At 34.1% G+C, this 25,639-nt stretch overlaps 1 protein-coding gene across 2 annotated transcripts in view; it reads right to left on the minus strand.

Annotated features, from left to right (window-relative positions):
• The window catches only part of Epha3 (EPH receptor A3), a 314,096-nt gene that overhangs the window by 60,330 nt on the left and 228,127 nt on the right, over window positions 1–25,639 (minus strand). The window contains exons 6-7 of one of the 2 annotated variants that reach the window (XM_031364209.1): window positions 5,639–5,763; window positions 3,823–3,982 (exon numbers count right to left, since the gene is read on the minus strand). In XM_031364209.1, coding sequence (XP_031220069.1) covers window positions 3,823–3,982; window positions 5,639–5,763 — 285 coding nt within the window. Of the gene's footprint in view, window positions 1–3,822; window positions 3,986–5,638; window positions 5,764–25,639 lie in introns of both variants that reach the window. The other variant, XM_031364208.1, reaches the window with a different exon arrangement.

The following is a 25,639-nucleotide window of genomic DNA, read 5'->3' on the forward strand; positions in this document are numbered from 1 at the left end:
AGAGAGAGAGAGAATGAACAATGTCATCTCTGTCTCTCTGTCTTCAGGAACCAACACTAACTTTTTAACTTGGCCAAATCTTTTTTTTTTTTTTTTTTTTTTGATTTTCGAGACAGGGTTTCTCTGTGTAGCCTTGGCTGTCCTGGAACTCACTCGGTAGACCAGGCTGGCCTCGAACTCAGAAATCTGCCTGCCTCTGCTACCCAAGTGCTGGGATTAAAGGCGTGTGCCACCAATGCCCAGCTTAACTTGGCCAAATCTAATGGTGGAAGATTGTCTGCAAAAAAGTTCTTTCTCCTAATTAAGAGCAGGCATTGTGCCCAGCTGTAGATAACCAAAACGAAACATACTCACAGATTTTTCTAGATTGTGTTATATTACATTTTTTGGCTTTTTTCATCCTTGTTGATCTTTTGCTTGTAAACTGCATTATTTCAATTTTCTGGTTTTTATGAGTATTGTGTGTGTGTGTGTGTGTGTGTGTATATACCATCTTCTGCTTTTGTTCCTTTTTTCTTTTTGTTCACTCATTTCATTTTATCATTTTGTGTTATTTTATTTTTCTATGTGTTTCTTTAAGAAAGAAAGAGAGAAGGAAGACAGATGGAAAGGTTGAAAGATATCAGGGCTTTGGGTGGAGATGAGGAATGGAAAACTGTGATCATAATACAGTGCACAAAATAACTTTATTTTCAATTAAAGACATATTAAAACAAAACAAACACAAAAACAAAACTCAGATGTTTCTTAGGAGCAATTAAATACCAGGGCAAGGCAGAAGTGTTCAGTGAGTCTAGAGTGTGATTGGAATTCATACCATAGTATAAACTGTTTTAAGTAACCTATTCAGTGCACCTCTCCTCCTATTGCTCATACCACTGTGTTAGTCACAGAGAAGGTCTGGGCTCAGGCTCAGGTATTTTTATGGCCAGAGTGCAGAGAACAGGCAGCCTCCAGCTGCTGCATCTTTAGTGTCATCTGCAGTCTCAGGCATAGGCCATCTCCTTCATGGTGACTAAATAGAACAAAAACAGAAGGCATGGAGTCTGGACATTCTGGATCAAGAAAGGCCTTGTACAATTGGTCATCTCTACTCCTTGACTAATTGTTGTTGTGGTTAAGACTTCCATATCTGTATAAAGTTGGAGGCTCCCCTCACCCGGTCCTTTCAACTCATCCTCTTTTCAACATGCCAGATACATACCTTTGCCTGAGACTATCCACAGACATCTAGAACACCCCACTTCCAATGTATCAGATACCTCCCCATAAAGCTCTTCCTCCTGAAAGTCCATCTCCATAACCACTTGCAATATACATTCCTATCTACTGTCTACAGATGTGTAACTAGTTGGTAAAATAGCTTAGCCTGGGTTTCATAATACTAACAAACACATGCTAACATTCTGCTTTTCATTCTCTATGATGAAATTTGTAATAACTTTAATATTATGTGGTTGTTTTGTGATTAGCAAGTTTATTTCAGATAGCTCAATGAGAGCAGGAGAGGAAATGATAAGAATCAGAATGATCCTCTCCCACTGTCAGTCATGGAATGGATATATGAGTTCTCTGTAATATAATCCTGCCCCTTGAAGCCATCTAAAATGTGCAGTAAGATCACACCATGCTTGCTGTTGAAATAAAAAAAAAAAAAACAAAGAATAACATCTATATAGCATATAAATGCCAAACTACTTAAAATTGTTCATGGTTGTCATTGATTACCTCCCGTAATTCAATTTGAATGTGCTTTCCTACAAACTAGTTAGCTTCTCTACTTTTTCTTATCACATCTCACTTTTCCTTTATTTTTGAGATGACAATATCTTTACATCATTTTCCCTTTCCCTTGTTTCTTCTAAGCACTCCCACATACATATGCCTTGCTCTCTTTTAAATTCAGTCTCTTTTTAATTAATTTTTACTATGTGCACTTATGCATATCTACATATATTCCTAGATATAACCTGCTCAGTCCACACAATGTTACCTGTATGTATTCATTAAGCATTGGCCATTTGGTATTGGATGGATAAATGGTGTGTTCCTCATATTTTAATCCAAGTTGTTCACATTAATACCGTTTTCTAGAAAATTAGGTACTTGCTCATTCTTGTGAGGCAACATGTCTAGTATCATTCTTGCTTGCTATATTATTTAATTTAGTTGTATAATAACAAGTTAATAAAAATAAAACATTTATACAGTGCCAATCAGGTTGCAAGTTCTTAATTCATCATATCAGCTCTCTTTGGAAGAAGTTACAAAAGAACCCTACAGTGCCTGAAATAGTCTTAGTATACAATGTTTTCATATAATGATCCCACTCTGCAATTGTCATTAATAGTCTCTATTAATAACTTGCAAAATTTTAACTTACTAAATCAATTCTCCTAAATGAAAGACAACAACAGCAATTAGTATTGTCAATGGATACCATGGGAATCAGTGACACCAAAGAGCAGGAAAGTCCAGCACCTCAAAGAAGCTGGAGGTCCTTAGGCTAGGCAGCATTACCACTTGGCAAAAAGTGTTTTTATAAAGTATTTATCGTTTTTACTTCAACACTTTTTATTAGTCCTGTGCCTTCTTACTAGGCATAAATATATTATCATACCCATAATAATGTGATTTCACAGTTGGACAAAAATATTTAGAAAATAGAAAATGCAAGTGCCAGAGAAAATGTCAAATTAGAATGGTCAGAACAGATTACAAGGTTACTCTTCAGTAGAGGTCTGGGCGTTGGAGCTCTTTCTAGGATAATCTTGATCTTACTGGTGTGGACTTTGGAACAACTTGAAGGATTATTTTCATAACTGTGCCTTTGGCTGTATAAAACTGTTTGTGGCTATCAGTTTTTTCTATTATAATTAAAATGATACCTATTCACTAGAAATATAAATTATCTTCTCTTATAAAAATAGTTGATATCATTAAGTATCATTGTTCCATGGGATATTACCCACAAAATGCACTAACTACTCTTGTCCTATGAGTAATTTTGTTTAAGAGTTCCTTGGTATATTAACACACAAATGCATACATACACATTTATAAACATGTTCAAATTTTCCTCTCGATTAGTTGTAGTCTCATTTGTTACTCTGTTAAATAAATTTAACTTACATTTATTTTATATTGTCATCATAGTAATTATCACTACCCTTTGAACAATTCTATTTTATGAGTGGACTTTTAAAATCAGAAACATGCATTTCAAGAAAGGTAAAGTTAGTGAGAAAAATACAAATTTTATCTACCTTTGAGTGAGATAGACAGATTATTCTAATTTCTTATGAATATAAATGAAGCAATATACATATATTAAAATTGAAACTGCTATTCTCTAGTTTATATGTATTGAATATATTAAGGATTAAAACAAAACTAATGTTAAAATCATTTGCTATTAATTAAACAAAATTATGTACTGGTTGTATTAAGAATTAGAACAAAATTAAGAGCCTCATGGATCAATAAGTTTCTTTTACGGAGTTTATTAAATCATGCGATGAACTTAGAATATCTGGGCTGGCAGGAGTTAGCAGCATGCTATCACAGTAAATAATGTTCTTACATTACAGTTTCTAGCTAATAGAAAATAAGAATCATTTCATAAATTAGAATAAAATTAATTTGTAAGATAGAAAAGGCCACAGATAGCAAATGACATATCCAAGAATGTGCAACTTATTAAATATCCTCTCAACACACATTCAGGGCATGACCTTTGGCTAATGCTGAGAATAACTGAGCAGGCACTTTTTAATTTTTGCAACGCCCCACATTTTAATAGTAAACTGAAGTAATACATACAGTCTGGACTGGTTTCAAATTCAAATTTGCGGCTGTTGGTTCCGTATCCAGCTGCTGTCCGAGCTCGGATTTGGAATACGTAAGTAGTGTCTGGCTTGAGGCTACTGATAGTAACATTTGTGCCTCTTGCCCTCAAAATGGTGTAACTTGTCTCTTGCTCCTGCTTTGAAGTAAAGAAAAAAATTATGTTAAAATCAAACCCTTATAAAACTATCCTAGTCAATTCTTTAACATTTTGTCTTAAAGTAAAAGATGCTTACTGAAGTCACATTAGTGATTTCATTCTTTGGGTACAAGTTATCAAACTGTCTAGCTCATATGAGATGAATTACCTCCTGTACAGTAAGCAGAAAAAAATAGATTTCAGTTTTTCAAATTACCTAATATTCTTGGGAAAATATCTTCTCTTCATAGCTAATGGGGAAAAGGACTTCAGTGTAATTCCAAGGTTAAACTTACAAAAATACCTCTTTTGAGTCAAAGTGAAGGGAGATATTCCATGAATATTCAATAGGAAATATTTTAGTAGACTTAGAAATATTAATAATAATGTATTTTAATAGTGGAAATTCGTCATCTCAATATAACAATATTTATATTACATTGCATGTACATTGAATGCATTATAATTAATGCACACATTAATCAATTATACAAAAATATCTTGAATATCTTCACATCAAATTCTAGAAATATTTACTGAAGACAGCTTTTCTAGGAGGCTTACATGACACATTAAAATTCATTGCATCAAGTACTGTTTTAAATAATGAATATATGTAGAAGTTTATTTTCCTTCTAGACTATGTCCATGTGGTAAAACTTCTTTTGCCTCCCTTTTCCTTGAGTAATTACATACTTGTGTGCATGTAGAGGCCAAAGGTTGACATTGTCTTCCTCAATTGCTTGCCATCTTGCCTTTGAAACGCTGTATCTCACTGAACACTGAGCTAACTGATTTGTTAGATGAGATGAACAATTGGGCTTAGGTCCTGGTGTATCCACCTCTCCTGATCTGCATGGATAACTGGCACACTCCTATGCGCTGATGTTTATGTTTTATTTGGGATCTGAACTATGGCCCTTCTGCTTATACAGCAAACTATGTACCAAAGGAGCAAGCTCCCTAGCCACTAATTACAGATACTCATTAACTAAAGATACTGATTAGATTATCTTTGAGCTACTACATTAATGAGCAGAGTTGGACTTAATTTTACATTATTCATCTACTCATTAAAGAATCAGAATCATTGTTCTCATAGTCAGAAACAGGCCCTGTTTATTCCCCTTAGCAAAATAAGTATTAAAAAAATATATCTTTTTGAAAAAGTTTTAGTAAAGCATTCAAAATATTTATTTGGAAATAATTTTAAGTTCAAATTTTCATGTTAAAATAAGTACATTATATATGTGTGTGTACATATATATGAATATTAAATTTATGTATGCACAAATTTTTAAATTCCTAGAACTTTTATACTGTATTACCCAATATTTTTAAAGTTGATGTACATCGGATGAATGAGGAACCACCATAAAAGTGCTAACATAGCAGACATGTTGATGGGAACAGACTTAAATGCTGTGTTTATTGTTATTACACAATGCTGCTTATATTTGGAAGTAACATCTTTGAGGTTACTATTTGCTGTAAAATAGATAGGAATTGACAGAATGATTGTTAAATATCTTCTACTGAGAAATCAGAGAGGTCACATATCACTCATAAGCAAGCAAGTTATTTGCAAGAGTATAGCTCATGAAACTGTAGTTTTCCCCTACCAAACGCAACCCTATTACATCTTTCCCCCACCTTTTCATAGTATTTGACCTCATAGTCCAGAATAATTCCATTTGGATGTTCCGGTTCTTGCCAAGATAAAGAGATACTGTTTCTGGAAGTCCGATCTTTCTTAATTGTCATAACCGGTGATGGAGCTGTAAGTAGATAAAGAGAGGAGAGAGTGATTGGGTGGGAGGTAAGAACACAGCAAGAAGACAACAAGCTCGGGGAGTCCAGTCTTTGGCAAGAAGGCTTTTTATTTCCACTTCGAAGGCTCCTGAGTATTAATCTGGCCTCTTGCGCTGCTCCAGCAGCTGGATTGCAGCCCTGATGCATGAAAGCCTATGGAAAATGAGCTGAGATTTTCTGCTGCTTGTGGACTAGTGGCAAGTGAGCAGATGTTTTCAATCTGCTACTATAATGTAAGCAGTGAAGTATGTTTGATGTATTAAAACATGGAACTAAACATCAGAACTACCTATTTGTTATAATGTTGCAAAGTTATTAATGCCAGATTCTTCAGCTCATTGATATAACATTTTCATGTGCAACTCTGGAAGTGGACTGGAATCCATTACGTGCAAGGAGTCCCATGATATCCATAGGTAATGGTAATATTTAGTATATTATACATGAAGTAGGATATATAACATATTACAGTATATCTTGACTAACAAAATTCTCATGAATAAAAATACATAACCAAAAATAACCTTCTACTTTTAACTTTTAATTTTTGAAAGAATTATTTAATAATAAATACAAAGATTTCTATGTGTCACATATCAAGGATGTTTTAAGATATCTTATTTAATGGTGATTCTACATATGGTATTCAAATCATGAATACCCATCTATGTAGGCACCTTCATTTCTAACATAAGATGAGATATAATTTGAAGTGATTTCCTACTTAGAATCTTTTGTAAAGAAAAGTACATTCTACCCATCCAGGTTCTTATTCCAAGTCTTAGTTCAATGGACAACTGAAATGCCTTCCTGAGAGCAATGCCAATCTGCCCTACTGGAGTAAAACACTCTGCATTACAAACAACAAACAAAAGCTTGGGATGCTTTAAATGCACTAGCCGCTGAAGTCTTCTACTTATGAAAGAAGCAGCTTTTAATTCTTTTTAACAATGTTTAACTTTTATGATATCAGCCTTTTCTAGGCCAACACAAATGGTAGTATTTTCTTTTTTTTCCCTTATTTATTAGTTCACTTAGCTCCAAAAAGGAAAGTTACCCTCACCCATTTTTTTATTACATTTGTATATCATTAGAATCAAGCTTAAATAAATTCTGGACTTATTTTATTCACTTCTGACTTCTCAAAATAATATTTTCTAACATCGTCCAAGATTTGAGCAGTGTAAGGCTTTTTTTTTTTTGTCATCATAATCTGGTTAGTCCAGCTGTATCAGATGTTTCTAAGCCACTGCAATTATACTGACAAATGATAAAAAGCAGTAATAAATTCTTAGCAAGTCTTACAGAATCAAAAACTATTTGAAGAGAATGTTTTGGTCTTTTCACAAAAGTGAAATCACTACATTCCATATTGTTTTTGTTTGTTTGTTTTGTTTTTGTTTTTGTTTTCATTTTTTTGGTTTTTCAAGACAGGCTTTCTCTGTGTAGCCCTGGCTGTCCTGGAGCTCACTCTGTAGACCAGGCTGGCCTCGAACTCAGAAATCCACCTGCCTCTGCCTCCCAGGTGCTGGTATTAAAGGTGTGTACCACCACCACCCAGCTTCCATACTGTTTTTTAATTAGATGTCTCTGTGGCCATTGTATGGCAATTCTCACAGCTAATTACCCATTCAAGCTTTCCCCATCTATAATTACCTCCCATGTTCATTTCTTTCTTAAGATAAAACCTTTCTTTCAGTAGTCATCATTTTCCCACATCAGTTAGCAACCATTAAAATCCATTTCCACCCTTCTCTCTCTTTTGTGCATAAAAAAATGACAATATTATCTATAATAAATCCCAATATTAACATTTGCTCTAATGAATGTATTGTTAACCTACGTGACATGGGAATGAAGATAATATGGTTTTTATTTGATATTATTATTATTTTGCTTAGGAAAATATAGGTTTTATTTTCAAGAAGAAAGCACCAATTGATTTCCTTATTTGTATTTTTTTCTCAGCAAGAAATAGTTATCTTTCTCTTTTTATATCAATTAAAGTAATTTATCTTTCCAGCCTACTCTTTATCTATTCAAGATTCTGCTTTAGTTGGCAAATTGGCCTCCTCTCCTACTTTAATGCTCTGAAGTTGAGTTCAAGCAAAACATATCATATTCATTATAATTGACAAACAAATTCAATATTTATGGCAGAAGTTAGTAACAGCTATATCAAATATCTGAGAATTATTTTCTCTTTACTTACTCTTATACAAAAAAAATGAATTAATAATCCATCCACTAATAAAAATGTACCCTTCAATGTCCTTGGAACCACAGTTAATTCTTATACAAATAATAGCGGAAATTCTCTAGTTTCTCTGCTGGAGCAAACTTGTTAACACGGTAACTTTTAATATCTGCTTACAAGTCATTTTAAAAATGGCTGATGTTGAAACCCTTTCCACTTAAGCACAAGAAACGTTATATTTAATTTCATATCATCATGAAACTACATTATATTTCATAATGATTAAAATACATGTCAGGGTAGTTTTGGAAAATAACCAGGTTTAGTACCGCTCCTTGTAAATAGTAGAGAGAAAAATAACTCAGGTCCAGGAAAAGTTGTGATGAGAATTGCATTAACTTTTTGTAATGAAAGCACTTGTAGGCAGTTTTGGGGATCTGTCCAAGTTTTACAGCTTCTGAAGTGAGCAAGACTTTGCAACTGTTGGATTTCTTCAAAGGTTTTTGAACAAGCTGCAGGGCCTCTTTGGACTGTAATAAACAGCCTTTTGTAATCCCACACTTACTTAAGTTGAGGCAATTGCTTGAAGCTTGTGCCATCTCTATATTAAATGAACTTTTTCTGATTGCTGCTTTTAGACCCCTGTTAAGTCACTTCTTCAGCTCACTAAGTACTTGCCCCTTCTGCTGGCTTCCTTGAAGCCCAGTTCAGCCCAGTTCAGCAGCTGAAAGCCTGTTACTCTTAGGCAATGTTCATCAATATTTTAGTATTAATAAATAATTAACATAAATTGTTTTTTCTCTCCTTATAAATAATGATTAGATATTATAAAATTAATCAGGAAGAGAAATGCTATGGACACTATATTTTATGAGAATGATTTTTAAAATTTTCTTAGAGCACTTTTAGTTCACACATTAAACTACAATTCATCCATACTTCATGTGCTATAAAACAATTTATAATATCAGTTGCAAAGTGATTTAAATTATATTGCATTTGTTTTCAGGTAAGAATGGTGAGTGGTTTTAATTGCTAACTTTCAAATTCTAAAAGTCACTCATTTTTCTGTGTAAATAATATAGTGATTCTATATTATAGAATCAGGGTGACAAATCTTCCGATTTATCTGTTTTCAAATTGTCATTTAAAAGAATGAAGGTAATTGTTGAATTATATATTTAAAAGCTAAAATACAACTGACAAAATACTGGAAATTAAGGATAAAGTCAGTGGTAGAGTACTTGCTGCACAGGCACAAAACATAAAATTCTATCTCTAGCATGTGTTCTCCTCATCAAAATGTTGAATAGGCAAAGTGATACTTACTAAGGAATGCATTCATAATTTTTCGTCTTCTCTGTTTTTATTTTATTGAAAAAAGAAGGGTTATTTCATGCAATATAGTCTGATTATAGTACATCTCCTTCAACTCCTCCCCACCTACCCTGCCATCTGGATCTACACCCTTTCTGACTCTCCTTAGAAAACCAAGAAAGGTCAAATGAATAGTAATAATAATAATAATAATAATAATAATAATAATAATAATAATAATAAAGTAAAATAAGATAAAACAAAAACAAGCAAGGTAGAATAGGACAAAGTACACAAACAGAAGAAAAAGAACCAAAGAAGTACAAGAAATACATAGAGACACTGACATGTATTTGCACATAAAGAAATACCATAAAACAAGATCAGAAGATGTAATATATACTCAAAAGGTCAGTAAGGTTAAAAACAACAACAACAATGCCCTAGCTTTGCATTGTTATTATGAGACAAAGAACCTTGAAAGATACCATAGAGTTCAGTTTCTGTTGGCCATCTGTCTTAGGGTTTTACTACTGTGTAGACACCCCATGACTAAGGCAACTCTTTTAGAGGAAAATATTTCATTGGGGCTACCTTATATTTTCAGAGGTTCAGTCCTTTATCATCATAGCAGAAAGCATGGCAGTGTGTAGGCAGATATGGTGCTGGAAGAGCCAAGAGTTCAACATTTTGATCTGCAGGCAGCAAAAGGCAATGATCCTCTACAGGAAGTCAGGAGGAGGCTCTGATGCCACAATGGGCACAGCTTGAGCATAGGAGACCTCAAAGTTCCCCCCCCCCCCCACACACACACAGTGACACTCTTCCTCCAACAAGGCCATACCTCCTGATAGTGCTACTCCCTATGGCTAAGCATTCAATACATGTATATGTGGGGGGCAAACCTATTCAAGCCACCACACCATCTATCCTTAGATATGGGACCTAAGTTTAAAAATGTTTTATTTCACTGGTATTTGTAAAGAAGATAATATGTGATTTGAGCTTTGCTATTATAGGGAACAAATATAGTCAGTTTGGCCTAATGCTGCTTGCATTTTTATGTTAATTTGGGTCCCCAAAATTGATTGCAGGAGATCCCACACACCTGCACATAAAATACTGAGGGATCCTGCCCCCTGTTGGTCCTAATTGGTAAATAAATTTACCAGCAGCCAATGGCTGGGGAGAGCAGACAGAGGCAGGACTTTTAGGATTCCTGAGCTAGGGACCCAAGTGGAAGGAGAAAGAGATTCACCAACCAGTGCCTGGACAAGGAAAAGGAGAGAGACAAGACACAGCAAGACAAGTCTGAGAAGGTACAGGACAAGGTGGCATAACTGCCATGTAGGATCGGGGAGACTGCAGCCCGACAGGGCTGCCCAAGTGGGCAGCCAAGGTAGAATGCAGAGTGTAATAAGTGATAATTTAGGATTATCAAACTGAGGTGGATTAGCCACATGGTGAGTAGAAATTAGCCCAGCCATTGAGTTAATTCGGGCATATTAAAATATAAGCCTGTGTGTGTGTGTGTGTGTGTGTATGTGTGTGTGTGTGTGTGTGTGTGTGTGTCTTTCATTCAGAATACAAAACATTGAGGCAGGTAGCACAGAAAATTCTGCCATTATTTTACTTATTTATTATTTTCATTATTTTACTACTTTACGATAATAAACATGACTAATTGATATTGGTTATATTCACCCTTTAAAAAAGAAGAATAAAAACACAACAAAATGTAGTAAGGTTGATACAGAGGGCCAGCTTCATCCATCACGTATCTGTCTTCCATGAAGCAGTCCTAGATTTATATGTTAATGAGTAGTAATAAATTCTTAACTTGTGCTACAGTGGATTTGAGCATGGTTCTTTTAATTCATTAGCCATGAAAATAATAGGTGTTGTGGTCATGACAGGCACCTGGACAGATTTTTTCTCCCTTTATTTTCTGGTAGCATGTGGCTTATAAAATCTTTTATCAACGTGATTTTCAGTCTGCATTCTGAGGAGACACAACTTTAAGGAAATTTTAAGTTGACTGATTCTCTGGATGGTTTTCCTCCAGGTCCAGTAAAAGTAAAAAGAAACTTTTGAATCAGCATCATGCAGTGCTGAATTCAGGCAGATAAAACTTATAATAGTTTATAATTAAACCCTAGCCTGAATATGGAAAAGAACTCATTCTAAAAGACGCTTTTATCATTTGTAGAAGATAGACAACAGATGCATGGCTAATGTAACCTATGTCATTGGCTCCCTGTGCTGAAATAACAGATAAATGAGTTATAATTTAGTTGTTCCAAAGAGTTTGCTTGGAAGGAAATCTTCCTGTGAGAAAAGATTGTGTAAGAGTTTGGGCATGCTTTGCTTGTGACTTGGATGAGACTTAAGGTGAACCCTGGTGCACGACAAGTCTGAAGACAGATACAGGGAAGGTCCATTATCTGAACCATGATGCTTTTCAAACTGTTATTCTGTAACTAAAATACAGCCCTTGCTTAGAATCATGAAATAGCAACTTCAGAATTAGACTCCCAAAGGATCTGATTTGGTGGGTCATTTTTATTGAGACCCTCCTTTTTCAGATTTTGGGAATTTCTAATGTATCTCTGAGGTATCTCTGGGGTTGGGAGATTGAGTAAGTTAAAGTAATAACAAAAAAGGGTTCAGTATTTCTTGTCCATGTGAGCCAAAACTTTCAAAAATTATCTCTATGGGAAAATATTGTACAATAAATGGTTGAAAGATTTTTTTCCTGTGAGCCAGACATGTCTTTCAAATATTTACCTCTTCAGTTTTCTTTACCATTCATTACAATGCCGAATTAAGAATATTTCCTTTGCAGTGTTTTTTAGACATGGACATTTCTATTAAGACCATAAGCACTCTTGGGGTTGACTTAGCATAATATTTCATTGTTGCATGGTCTCCATCATCCCACCCCACCTCTGCATCCCAGAAACTTGTCATTCTATGCAATTCCTTCTTTGGTCACACACATTACTGTTTTCTGGTGTACCCCATTTATAGTGTTAGGGTTATACTTTATCATCACCATATTCTAAAGACTGACATATTTTCTTTTAATTGAATTCTAGCTTTAGGTCAAAGCTTGTCATTGTCCCCATATTGGCTTCAGTACATTTCAACTCAATGTTTTCCAGAACTTCCACTTCTGAGCACTCTAAGGATCTGTCTGTGTACAAAGCAAGTGAAATATCCACTATCTGATTCTTCAAAGTCTCAGAATTTCTTTTTTGTTTTCTGAATTTCAACTGTAAAGTAATTCCTAATCGTTACGGAATACTAAATTCCAAAATAAAACCCAGATGTCTACATTATTAAACAGCTGACATTGGAACACTTTTACGTCCAAAACCATTTCACAAAGGTAGTCCACAGTGGGAGAGACAATTTATTCCCTTATAATTTAACTCTTCTTTTAAGGCTACAAGTACTGCTTTCTTAATCACTGCTCTTTATTCAAGCATAAACTTTTAATGACAAGTCTGTGTTCCTCATTTAGCATTTATGCCAGCTGTCTTGACTGACCTCCTCAGTTGACATCTACACTACACACAACACTTTTTACTTTACACGTAATCATAGGAAGAACTTTAATTTTAAAGCAGGCAAAATAATGCATTAGATATAATGAACACTCAGTCCTCTTGACTATGTAACTAACAAACTGGTGGCAAAGAAGGGTGTAAAGATCATGTACAAAGAAATGACTCAAATCCCAGGTGGGTCAGTGAGGGATATTATGGCGTTTCATCACACTACTCAGAACCATGAATGATTTAACACTTATGAATTGTTTATTCCTGGAATTTCCATTAATATTTCAAACCACAATTGATGTCAGGCTACTGAAACCATGAGAAGTGAAATCATGAACAAAGTTAATCTACAGAATTTATCCCCTGGTATCCTCAAACTTACTGTCTTCGTTTCTCAGCTTCCTGGTGCTTGAGTGCAGCCAATGTTCCAGTGCATCTGACTGATGTATCATTTCTTTTTCTTTTCACTGTAGCTTTTGACTAGATCGTAAGAATTCCATCTTGAAGGCAGGCATATTACACCCTTGCTCAAACTAGTCATGCTGATTAGTTAACTTTTGATAGGATACAGAACATATTTTATGTGCAGTTCTTTTCAAGGATAAATTTTCTTCAGCACTCTATGTTAAAAATAACAAAACTCAAACCAAATGTATAATTAAAATATATTTAGAAGAGAAAAATATGTCATTTGAAGTATATAGTTAAAAATAGCCATTTTCTCAACTAAATAAGTAGAGTTAAGAAAAAACATTCTGGGGTTGGCAAGAAGGCTCAGTGGTTAAGAGCACTGAATGCTCTTCCAAAAGTTCTGAGTTCAAATCCCAGCAACCACATGGTGGTTCACAACCGTCTGTAATGAGATCTGACGCCAACTTCTGGTGAGTCTGAAGACAGCTACAGTGTACTTATGTATAACAATAAATAAATTTAAAAAAAAGAAGAAGAAAAAACATTCTGAAATATAGTGCACTGAACATAAATGGTGCCCATCAGAGTGGAATCAAAACTTGGGTATCTGAGTCGTAAATTTCATGAACATCCAGATGTGTTTGGATGAACATCCAGACTATTGAATTTTAAAGATTTCAGAACAGTTATAAAGTCTGGAATCTACAGTCATAATTTATAATCACATCTTAAATTCTGCATAGAACAAGGGAAAAGAGAAAAACAGGATCGCTAGGTAGTGGTTCTTAACCTTCAGGTCACGATCCTTTTGTGGGGGTCACATATCAGATATCCTGCATATCAGATATTTACATGATTTATAACAGTGACATAAAAATAATTGTGAAGTAGTGATGAAATACCTGTATGGTTGGGGATCACTGAAATATGAAGAACTATATTAAAGGGTTGCAGGATTAGAAGGGTTGAGAACCACTGGTTCATAAATGTTTACTACACAGATGCATGAAGTAGAAATGTTATTCGTCATTTTCCCAATTAGTATTCAAATTCATACATAAATATAAATTTGTTCATTATTGAAAACTTCCTGATGTGTGAATGGAATCTTAAACATTTTCCTATGAACCATGGGCTTGGGAAAAGGATGGGGTAAACATAAAATTTCTAAGTAAAACTCTTCATATGAAAGTTTGGTTTTTGCAAAAGGCTGCATCTAAGATATAGAGAGCCTTTGAAGTTGATTAAGCTCCAGATTAGAAATTGTCAATGTAAGATCATGATGCAACACAGAACAGATAAAGCTGTGTACAGTAGCTCTTCTCTCTTGTAAGGTGTTGGATCCAGTGTCTAATACATACTTATACATGCATATAATATTAGCATAGCTTAGGACAATAATTTTTGGTATATTATTCTTTATTTAGGTCTACTCCAGGGCCGAGAGAACTCACAGTGAATGCCACTTCAGGTCCAGCAAACCTCCTCTAAGAGATCATGGTTGGTAACTCAAGGCCGTGAGAATGATTAGCTTGTATGTCTGATGAGTTTTCAGTCTGTGCTTTTGCTTTGCATAGGAGGCACACTGTTGATTGAACATTTGACTGCATTTTGTTTTTAACATAAAATTAATTTGTAGGACATCCATATATATACATATATAATATATATTAAAAATCTATTGCACTTGAAACATAAGATGCTCAAATTCCTAAATAGATAATTAGCTCCAAGTTGAAGTTTGAAATGCAGTATTTACTAGTTTATATTTGAAAATATGTGCTTTATTCTAAGTATTTGTCTGATCCTAAAATTAGCATAATACATGCCAGAGGAACTAAAAATAATCCACATGCAGAAAATAGAATTTTTCCTCATATAATGCCAAAAATAGTTTGAGAAACTCCCTACTCCATTAAGTTTCTAAATACTTTTGAATGTCCAGAACATTCTATTTAGCTTTGAGGATAACCAAATGTTTAATTCTAAAATAGGTAACATTATGTTTTGTTATAATATACTAGTGATAATATTTAGAAAATTTTTCTATGTTAGAATTGGAAGAGTCCAAGTCCATGACTGATACTGGGCTGCTCTAGACAGTTCCCTGGTTTATTTATTTTAATGAAGAAATTTGTTTAATTAACTGGTGTCTAGAAATATAAAGTAATAATCAAAAAATTAAGGAGGTAAACATGAAATCCTAGGAACAATTAGAAAATACATGATAGAACTTCTGACTGCAGACAAGCTTATTCTTAAAAGTGCATTCCCAGAGATGGAGGCAGAGAGTTGTTAGATACTAATGACATAAGGAAATGAGGGGGATAGAATAAACAAGATTCCTTGAAATTGAGTTCAAACTGAGAACACAATTGTGATTAGAATCGGGCTAATCACACTGAGTTTTGTTTCTCTACTCGTTTTGTTTTAAAGGCCCATGAAGATCACTATTCTGGTTTGAATCACGATGACTGGGGTGGAGCTCCCACATTCTAGCATAGAACAGATGGTTCAACTCTGGATGCAGCTGGGACACTGCATGAGGCTTCTAAAAAAGGACCTGATGTCTCAATTAGTTGAGGAATTGAGAGGTATAATTAAAGCACACTTTTAGTAGAAGAAAGACTTTGATAATTTCCACTTTAAAGATTATGGATAGAAAACATTACTGAAGGGCGATTTATCTTCCTGTGTTGTTGGTTCAAGCATCAAGCCTCAAACATCAAAAGTATAGAACAGTCTACATGGATTAGGCTATATTTCAGTTGGAAACTAGGGAAAATATAAACTGGTCTTAGACAAATTAAGCTTTGATTAAAACTGTGTCTATAGATTAGACAGTAGAACTAGAGAGCATGTTATAATGAAAAAAGTAATCTTTCTCTCTACATTTAAAAATGTGTATGCTTGTCATAGAAATTTTCCATGATTAGTCAAGTCTTTTGTGTGCAAATAGTTTCTCATAATTTAAATTTCTCTCATGTCTAGCTTGAGGAACTATTTATTTCTATATATCATTTTATGAATTATAAATATGACTGCATATATTCTTCATGCTTTGCCTTCCTGGCCTTTTCTATTGAGAAAGCAAAAAAACAAAATGCTGCCTTTTCTGAAACTAGTGAATTACAGGAAGCAAAGGACTAGCTAAGGAGAGAGAAGACATCCCTTCTTATCTACTCTTGTACTCAAACAAGTAATGCCCTTCTGTCCCAGTGTCTGAGTCAGCTAAAAGAAAGCCAATCTTGATTCCTCAAGGTACATAGAAACTAAACCACCCAATCAAATACCTGTCTACCCTGCTTTAGCTTCACCATGGAAACTACACAATACCTCCAGTCTGTTTTTCTCTCACAATTATCAAATGATAAACCTTGGTGCATATCTTCCGACCCTATGTTGCAAGTCATGCCACGTCATTTTGGAAACGAGTAACAAACTGATTTTTGATTTACAACTTTTAAATATTATCATTTTTGTTCTCTTACACCTACAAGCAAAAAATGTACATCCTTGTTAGATAATGTGATATTGTGCAATGTCAAAGCACTATATAATGCTGAAAAAATAGGCTGAGAAGTCTGTTGATAAAATCAACTGACTCATGGCACTAATGAAATATGCTAAATATATGAGAACATTAAAATATTTATCACTTCTTTAAGGTGAAAGCATTTAAATTATTTCCTTCTAGCTTTTTAGAATATTCTGTACATTATTAGTCTATATTGTGTCTTCTATACAACATCAAACCTGACTTCTTACACCTATTGATGGCTTAGTATCAACTGGTCAATTCTTCTAAACAACCGAAGGCCTCTGCTAAAGAGAGCTCACAAGATATTTGAGAAGGTAACTGATAGACTTTTACTTTTGCAATTTCTTCCATTCTCTTCATGATTACACAGTTTGATATCATCTGGACCGATGCTATATATCATCAATTTTTATTTTACTTAATTAAAAGAAATTTACTTACTACAGTTCTGGAAACTCAAAAGCCTAAGCTCAGGGTGTAGGTTGATATAGATTCTAGACAGAGCACGTTTTCTGGTCCCTTGATAACTTCTTAGTCACATGGCATGAGGACAGGAAAGCTGTGTAAGCTGGTTTAAGGCACTAATCCCATTCACGTAAGCACCATGCTCTGAACCTAATCACCTTCCAAGACCCTAACTCCTAACACCATCACATTGGTGATTAGGTTTCAACCTAAGAAGTTAAGGGACTACAAACAATCAGATCATAAGGGACTTTGTGGTACAATGTCTTTGATGTTTAATTTATAGTCAACTTCTTAAAAAGCCTGTAAAAGCTAAGTAATATATGGTTTCAACCACACACACTATTTAAAGCATAGGTATGTCTACACTTACAAGCTTACTACCTTTGAGGCTCCTGTGTCTCTGATGGTTAGGCTATTAGATTTTAGTTGGATTATATTGCTAATGATAGGGGGCACTAAATCACAACCCAACACATGTATCTTGAGCAACCCAAGCCTGTTTAGCAGAGTGGAGGCCCCAGATCAGCAATTTTGTTTCCAATCTTAGATGATTTTTTTTTTTCATTTTCAAAGTGAGAACATTCTTTAAAAGAAAAATGAATCCATGGTATTGTAGATAATCTTTTTTGGGAGTGTTTTATCACAACTAACAAACTGTCCATTGTAATTGAAATGTCAATGTCTGGAACACACTTATAAACACATGTACTCCTAAATGTTCAGGAATAGGCCTGCCGTAACTTCATTTACACTTAAATATATTCTTGAAGTGAGAGATTCGATGCTGCAGTTCTGATAATGGTCTTTATAAACCTTGCATAAATGAGTGAGTAATTGTTTAATTCTTCATTGTGCTATTAGTCATGAATTTTTATTGTACATTATCTTTTTTCATTTTAAATATGGTAGAAAACATGAGTATGTATTTTATTTAAGTATTATTTATCATATATATGAAAGAAGACACAAATTAAACATAATTGCAGTACACGGCTTGTGGATGTCTGCCCCATTTGGCTTGTATGCAAGCCAAACAGCCACACTCTGAACACATGAGACTCTAACTTCAGCAGAGAGTAAAGGCCTCTTGAGAATGGCATAGCTGATCCTTTCTTTAGGGAGGTTAAAAACCCAAACCTTCCATAACAGGAAATCTATGAAGTCTGCTTGAACATTTGGAAATCAGATTTTGGAAATCAGTTCAGATGTATCCAGCTTACTCACATATAGAAGTACTAACTACTCTTAAACACATAAAAGAGAAAAGTTAGTAGGCTTCTAACTATAAAGAATATTAAATATTTTGATTATCATAAAATCATCTTCTTGACAAACCTTAACTCCATGTCACTGTGGTGCCAGAGTCTTATTTAAAACGTAGTTATGTCCTTAAACAACAGGGCTTTTATTTATTAACTCACAGTAGATGACCTAACACTTTAAATAAAATAGAACAATGTTAAATGCATTTGACAACTACAACTACAGCCTGTCCACATAATTTTTAACTATTCTTTCCAAAACTATTATCAAATTCCAATCCAAATAAAACAAATTAAGTTCTAGAAAGAGATTGTGTTTATTAAGTTTTCTAGTCTATTTGTCTGGAAGGAGCAAGTGGGAACTAAGCTGATTTGGATATGTTTGCAAGTTTATACGACTGAGATGAACTCCAGCAGAGATTTGCTGTTTTCAAAAGCTATTGTGCTTGCAAAATGTCTTCTCTGGCTTGCTAAGCTTGTTTTGTGTCCTCATGAAGTATTATTTCCAAACGTCATTTTTCCCCAAATAAATTTCTTCCTTCTCTGATCCTGATGCTCAATCAAGGAATGCAAATATTTAGTTGGAATGAATAACTCTATTCCTTACTTGTAGAGAGATTTGAGAACCCAAGAAGAAAACAGGACTGCAAAGACTGCGCAGGCAAACTACCTGCTGTTAATAGCCAGGACGCCTGTGACTTGACCTCTTTAGTTCCAGGCAGAGGATCATTTATTTGTTTCTGAAGAATAAAATTGTCAAATATCTTTCAGCCAGCCATGAATTCTCAAAAATTCTTGATCTCAAGTCCCTCCAAATCGTCAAAATGCATTAGTGCATATTTTTACAGTTATGAATACTATACAAACTGATCTAAGGACTTTGAGAACTGGAGCAGATTAACTTTTCTATGCACCATAAAAATTTTAGCACATTAGAGAAAATGGCTGAAAGCTGATGCATTTTTGGATTGCCTGAATAAAACTAAAAGGAAAATTATGTGGATACAAATATAGTTATTTTTTTCTTTTCAATTTTGGCTTTTATTTAAGGGTAGATATTTGGGATTCCTACCCCAACAATCAACACAAAAATTGTCATTAGTAGACACACACACAAAATATACTCTAGGATGGTCCTGTGTGGTCTTTAGATTTACAAGGAAAACACTCCTTTTTAATTAATGTTTGGAAAAACTCCAGGCCTTTATTTTCAAGCTTGGGAAATCAGCATAAATTGTTTTATTGATGAAAATGTATATTCCATGTAGATTCTTTAACTGAAAATTATAATTAAGAATGTAACTATGTGTAGTAATGGACTCATTATCATTGCTCAATAGAAGTGAATATACTGTAATACAATTTATGAAGTTGATGGCATTCATCAGTAAAGTTACTAAAGTCACTATGTTGTAACCATGAAATAGATGGATGTTCTGATATGTACATATGCCCGCAAAAAAAAAAAAAAGTTATTTTAAAGAATAAGCCCCCACAAAAAATAGTATAAATATTTTTTAGAGTTGAAAGTAAAGTAATTATACATATGCCTCTTAATGATTTTAAATGTTTTCTACAATGCTTTATATTACAATTCTATTTTCAGAGTCCTTGCAGAGTGGCCTTGGCATGACTTCATTACCTGGCAATTATGAGCCTTTGCTGCACTGATCTGTTGTATTTCTTATGGAATTTAAAACAAAAACAATAAAATAAGAATTATTATTATGCACACTGAACTGTGTGTCATGTAGCTTTATTTAAACAGGGAAGGACTGTAGAAGCAATCACCCAAAGATGGATAAGCCTGGTAGCATTGCTCCCCGGTATCACCACTTTACCTGCCCAGTCCATAGACATGGGTCTCATAGTCGCATTCATAAATGCTTTCTGCATAACTTACTTTCCTACTTAGCTAGAGGAAGGAACTGCAATTCCTTGTTAACTTGAGAAACAGACTGCCAAGTTGATTTGGCATTCTGTGTTATCTTAATATCTGAAATGAGAATCTGAAATTTTAGAAACCAGTAAGACCAAATATGCAATTCTGAAGAAATGTATAAAATTTTAAAATGGGTACACAGTAATAATACCTCATTGAAATCCTTTTTTGAATATAGAACATTCACTATTTTGTAATTACATAGGACACACACATTATGATGGTTTTGGTCTTTTCATACATAAGATAAATTGTATGACATGCTGAGAGATGATTTATATAATTTACCACTAAGTGCAAGTAAAAATGGTGAACATGCATTCAGATGAGAAAATGCATAACCAAGTTGAATGAGAGTTCTGACTCCATAGAGGCTGTCTCCTTATTATAAAACAACTAGCAGGCATATAAGTAAGTAAGTGAGCAAAACAACTATTGGCTCAAAAGAAAAATTATGAGATAATCTTACAACATAATCATGGAATAGCAACTAAATTTTATGGGAAACAAAATGGATATTGAAAGTAAACCATCAACTAAGTAATATATTCCATTAACAAACATTGCATATATATGTGTGTGTGTATATATATATATATATATACACATATATATATATATATATATATATATGTTTGTATGTATTTTTGAAGAACTTTTTTTTAAAGATGGGGTGTTCAGATGGCACAATACTTAATTAAGACTGTCACTGTTCATCCAGACAGCCCAATTTAGGTTTCCAGTATCCATGACAGGCTGTTCTCAAACCTACTGTAACTCTAGGTCCAGAGGTAGCTAATATATACACACACTCTCACACACACACAAACACACATTTTTAAATGTTTTATACAAATTGCTATGAATTGCTAAGAGTCATTGTTCATTTATAGAAATAAACAACATTGAAGGCCATCTAGCTCAAAATTAATGCAAAATCTGGCATTTGAATCTTTACTTCTTTTTTTTTTAATCTTAGCTGAGGGGTTTGCAGCCCCTTAGGAGGAACAACAATATGAACTAAGTAGTACCCTCAGAGCTCCCAGGGTCTCAACCAACAACCAAGGACTGCACATGGAGGGGTCTGATTGTTCTGGCAGCATGTGTATAGTAGAGGATTGCAAATTCAATCATCAATAGGAGGAGAGGACCTCGGCCCTGTGAAGGTTCTGTGCCCCAGTGTAGGGGAATGCCAGGGCCAGAAAGTGGGAGAGGGCGGGGTGGCAGGCATGGGGAAGTGGGAGGCAACAGGGGTTTGTTTTTGTTGTTTTTGTTTGTTTCTTTGTTTTTTGGAGGGGAAACTGGGAATGGAGAAATTTACATGTAAATAAAGAAAATATAAAAAAAAGAAAAAGAAAGAAAGTTTACTAAGAAGAAAAAAGAAAAGAAGGAGCACAGAGAAGTTGTTTTATTTTCAACTAACAAAAACTTTTATATCTATTTGTAGAGAACCTAGTGAGAGTTGATGACACATTCTGGAATTATCAAGTCTGAGTAGTTTTCACATCTGTTATCTTAATGATTTATAATTTCTTTGAGTTAAGTATCTTTAAAATTCTATATTTTATTTTTTATTAGATATTTTCTTTATTTACATTTCAAATGTTATCCCCTTCCTGGTTTCCTTTTATGTGACTTTCAAAACAAAGATCAAATATAGTATTGTGGTAACTTTGCTCACATGTAAATATAAATATGTAATTATAACAATTAAGTGGACATATATTTTTATAAAGCTAAAGCACAAAGCATCATCAGAGCATATCTGTATAGGAAAATCATATGTTTGTGAATGATACTTAAATGAAGAAAGTCAAAGAAAGGAAAAACCTGTTTTTTGTCTCATAATATTTAGTTTGGACCTTTTTTTTTTAAAGCTTATCGATATTTGCTTACATATTTTGGTTTCTGAATTTGTTTTTATAGTTTTTCTGTGTGTGAATATATTTACAAAAGGTTTTTTAATATTTGTTTGTTTGTTTGTTGGTTAGTTGGTTGGCTGGCTTTCGCATTTTCTGACTTGTTTCTTTTATTTTATCTTATTTCATTCTTTATTATTATTTTTAGATATCTGTTTGTATTCTAATGAGAGAGGAAAAAGGTGTTCACCAATAAGGAATTAGAAATGCCTCACACTCATACCAGAGTTGCCATCTTGAGTTTCAATATATATAATATTGAAAATTATTTGATTAGTAGGAATACTGTAGAATGAAGTAGAGTTTGTAACTTTTTATAAAATTTAACGATGGCACTTTTGATGCCACTTTTTTGATGACTAAGGTCTCTGTTTTTCTAGTTGCTCTAAATTAAGGTAACAATTCTGAACCTATTTATTCATTTCCCACCCTTGTCTTGTACTCAAAATGCATCATGCTTGGAGAGAGATAAAGCTGCTTCAGTACTCAGCCATTCTTGGGATTCCCGGAGAAAGGCTGAGACACAGCAGAACAACAGGCCTAGCTCTCAAAACAAGAAGCAGACACTGCTAGCAAACCAAACAGATGGAACCGTTTGTGATTGTGGAATACAGAGAACAGAGCTGCTCTGAGCTCTTCAATTTCACTTTCCTCTGGTTTGATGGCATTGCTGGGCTCTTTCACAGCATTCTGGTCACTTGCTGTTAAAGATGCTGAATGTACATCTGTATGAAAAAGAAATTTCCTGTGTGTGGATCTCAGAAAACAGTTTATTAACTGCTCCCTTTGCTTACAATAGAGTACCACTTCATATTGATCATGGGGAAAATTATACTCACCTGTGTGACAATCATACCATGTGGTAAATTCCCACTGTCTTAATGATTAAAACAGGCACCTAAAATTAGGTCTGTGCTACCTCCTCAAGAGAACACTGTTTCAGAGGACTCTATAGATCATTCACCCATGGACCAGGTTCCCCCAATTAAAAATTGTCTCAAAATTGTTGAAGTTCTCTTTTGTGAGTGGCACAAGTAGGAGATTGATGTGTGTGTGTGTGCATATGTGTGTGTGTGTGTGTGTGTGAGAGAGAGAGAGAGAAAGAGAGAGAGAGGGGGGGAGGGGGGATGAGGGGAGAGAATATCAAACAACAGAAAATTGCTAGCTTAACTTGTATAGAAAACTGAGTTCATGTCTAAGCATTAAAATAAAATTGTATGTATTTATCATTTACATTTAAAAACCACTTAAAATTGTTAACTGATACGTGTTATGCATGATGTTATAATTCATAATTTCATATTATTTTATGTACAAGTATAGCATATCATAATAACTAGATGAAATAAATCCTGTGTGAGGAGTTAGAATGAAGTTTCAACATTAAAAGTGATTAAGACAATTGAATGACATATCCTCCATTGTGCAGTTCTCAAAGCCTTAAAGAAAGAACGTTAGTTGGATGCTAGTGTAATATGCTGAAGAAATTGACCTATAGGAACCTTGACTAGCACTGACTATGAGGTTAACAATAAATCTTTCTTGGCAGTTCATACAGTGAGTGAAAATTACTGTCTAGGAGGAATCAGACAAAAAGACAGAGGAGCGGGTTCCCCCCCAGGAAAGACTCATTCGCAGGTAGGGTGATGATATCCTGGTATTCACCTGTCTAACACCCTTCCTTCACCACAGGAGACATCTGCCACTTAGGTGTCAGGGCAATTGGCTGCTGGTGCAGTCTGCTCCTTCTAACTTCCTCTGGCCTCACTTAACTGTAGTAAGGCAGCGCTGGAATAACTGATCCATTCCACAATTACGAACTACTTCGAGAGTTTGTTTCACCCAGGTAAAACATATGTGAGAAATACACGGAGTCCTATGCAAGCTTATTTTTGGTAAGGGACAAAGTTTTGTGCCATTACTAAGGACACTGTTTTATTAACAGATGTAAGTTGTTATAAATGAGCAATAGTATTTATTAAAAAGTAAGTATAGTTTTAATGACTTACATTCCCAGATAGATAGGATTAGACACAACCAAGAAAAGCCCAATTTGAAAGTGAGAGAGAGATCTCTACTCCCAGATCCCAAGCAACAGCAAAGTTAGTTTCACATTTCGTAGATAACTAGGTATCTAAGTCTATGTGTAGGCGTGAGTCTAAAATTGTTTGTAAATATCTTTTATGTTAAAAAATTCAATGAAAAATGTTGTCTTAGAAACTGTGGAATTTGTGTATGATGTTATGATATGGAATTTATAGTACTATGCATACAAATATTGTGCACATTTATATGAATAATTTGTATGAAAAATAATTTTTGTGTGTGAGAAACTAAGAAAAAAAGCTCATTATCTCTTCCCCTCACTTACATATGTTCATTATTTTTCTTTAAAGAACTCTGCACATTTATTTACTGCAAAGACCAATGCAGAGAGTTGAAAAACAAAAATACCACTCTAGATGAATAGAACACTTCACAGTAATATGTTTATTCTCTTTCAGAAATTTTAAAGTACAAAGTTAAACAAATGAGAATATAAGGCATTTTTGAAAGGAAATATTAACTAAGTGATAAATTATAAGGAAATACCACATATCTCTTTATATTCTTAATAAATAATCATGTAATTAATCAAATTGCCTTTGTATGCAGCCTGTAGTCCCTTGTAGATGCATACCTGATGATTTTGTGTCTGAAACTATTTTCTGAATACTTTTCCTTTCAAATATATTGCTTGCATGACATGAGGTAACATACCTTCTTTTGAGAGTCAAATGTTAAGTTATTCTATTTGTTTTATTTATGACTTGCAGAGACTGTCTCATTCATCAAGAATAATGCTAGCCACAGCCTTCAGGAGACAGAGACAAAGCCTTTGAAATAAATGACGATAGACTGAGTAGCTCATGCCAAAAGATGATTCATTTGATTTAAAACACATTTGTTGAATAAACTTTGAATCTCTCCACACTTACCAATTTTCTTTGTGATTTCCTTTCTCTTTATAAACTCGATATCAAAACCATCAGTACCTGGCTAAGACCAAGGAATCAGCTCTGTACAATTAGAAACACTAGAAAAATGTTTTCTCTTGAAATATTTACTTTTATGTCATTTTGGCTTGGCTAAGTGCTACACAGATAGCAGTTAAATATTACTTCCCACTCAGCCTATGGAAGTTTTCTGTTTGTTTGTTTGTTTTGTTTTGTTTTTTGTTTT

Source organism: Mastomys coucha, unplaced genomic scaffold, assembly GCF_008632895.1.
Source record: "Mastomys coucha isolate ucsf_1 unplaced genomic scaffold, UCSF_Mcou_1 pScaffold12, whole genome shotgun sequence".
In the NCBI taxonomy this organism is placed as follows: Eukaryota; Metazoa; Chordata; class Mammalia; order Rodentia; family Muridae; genus Mastomys; species Mastomys coucha.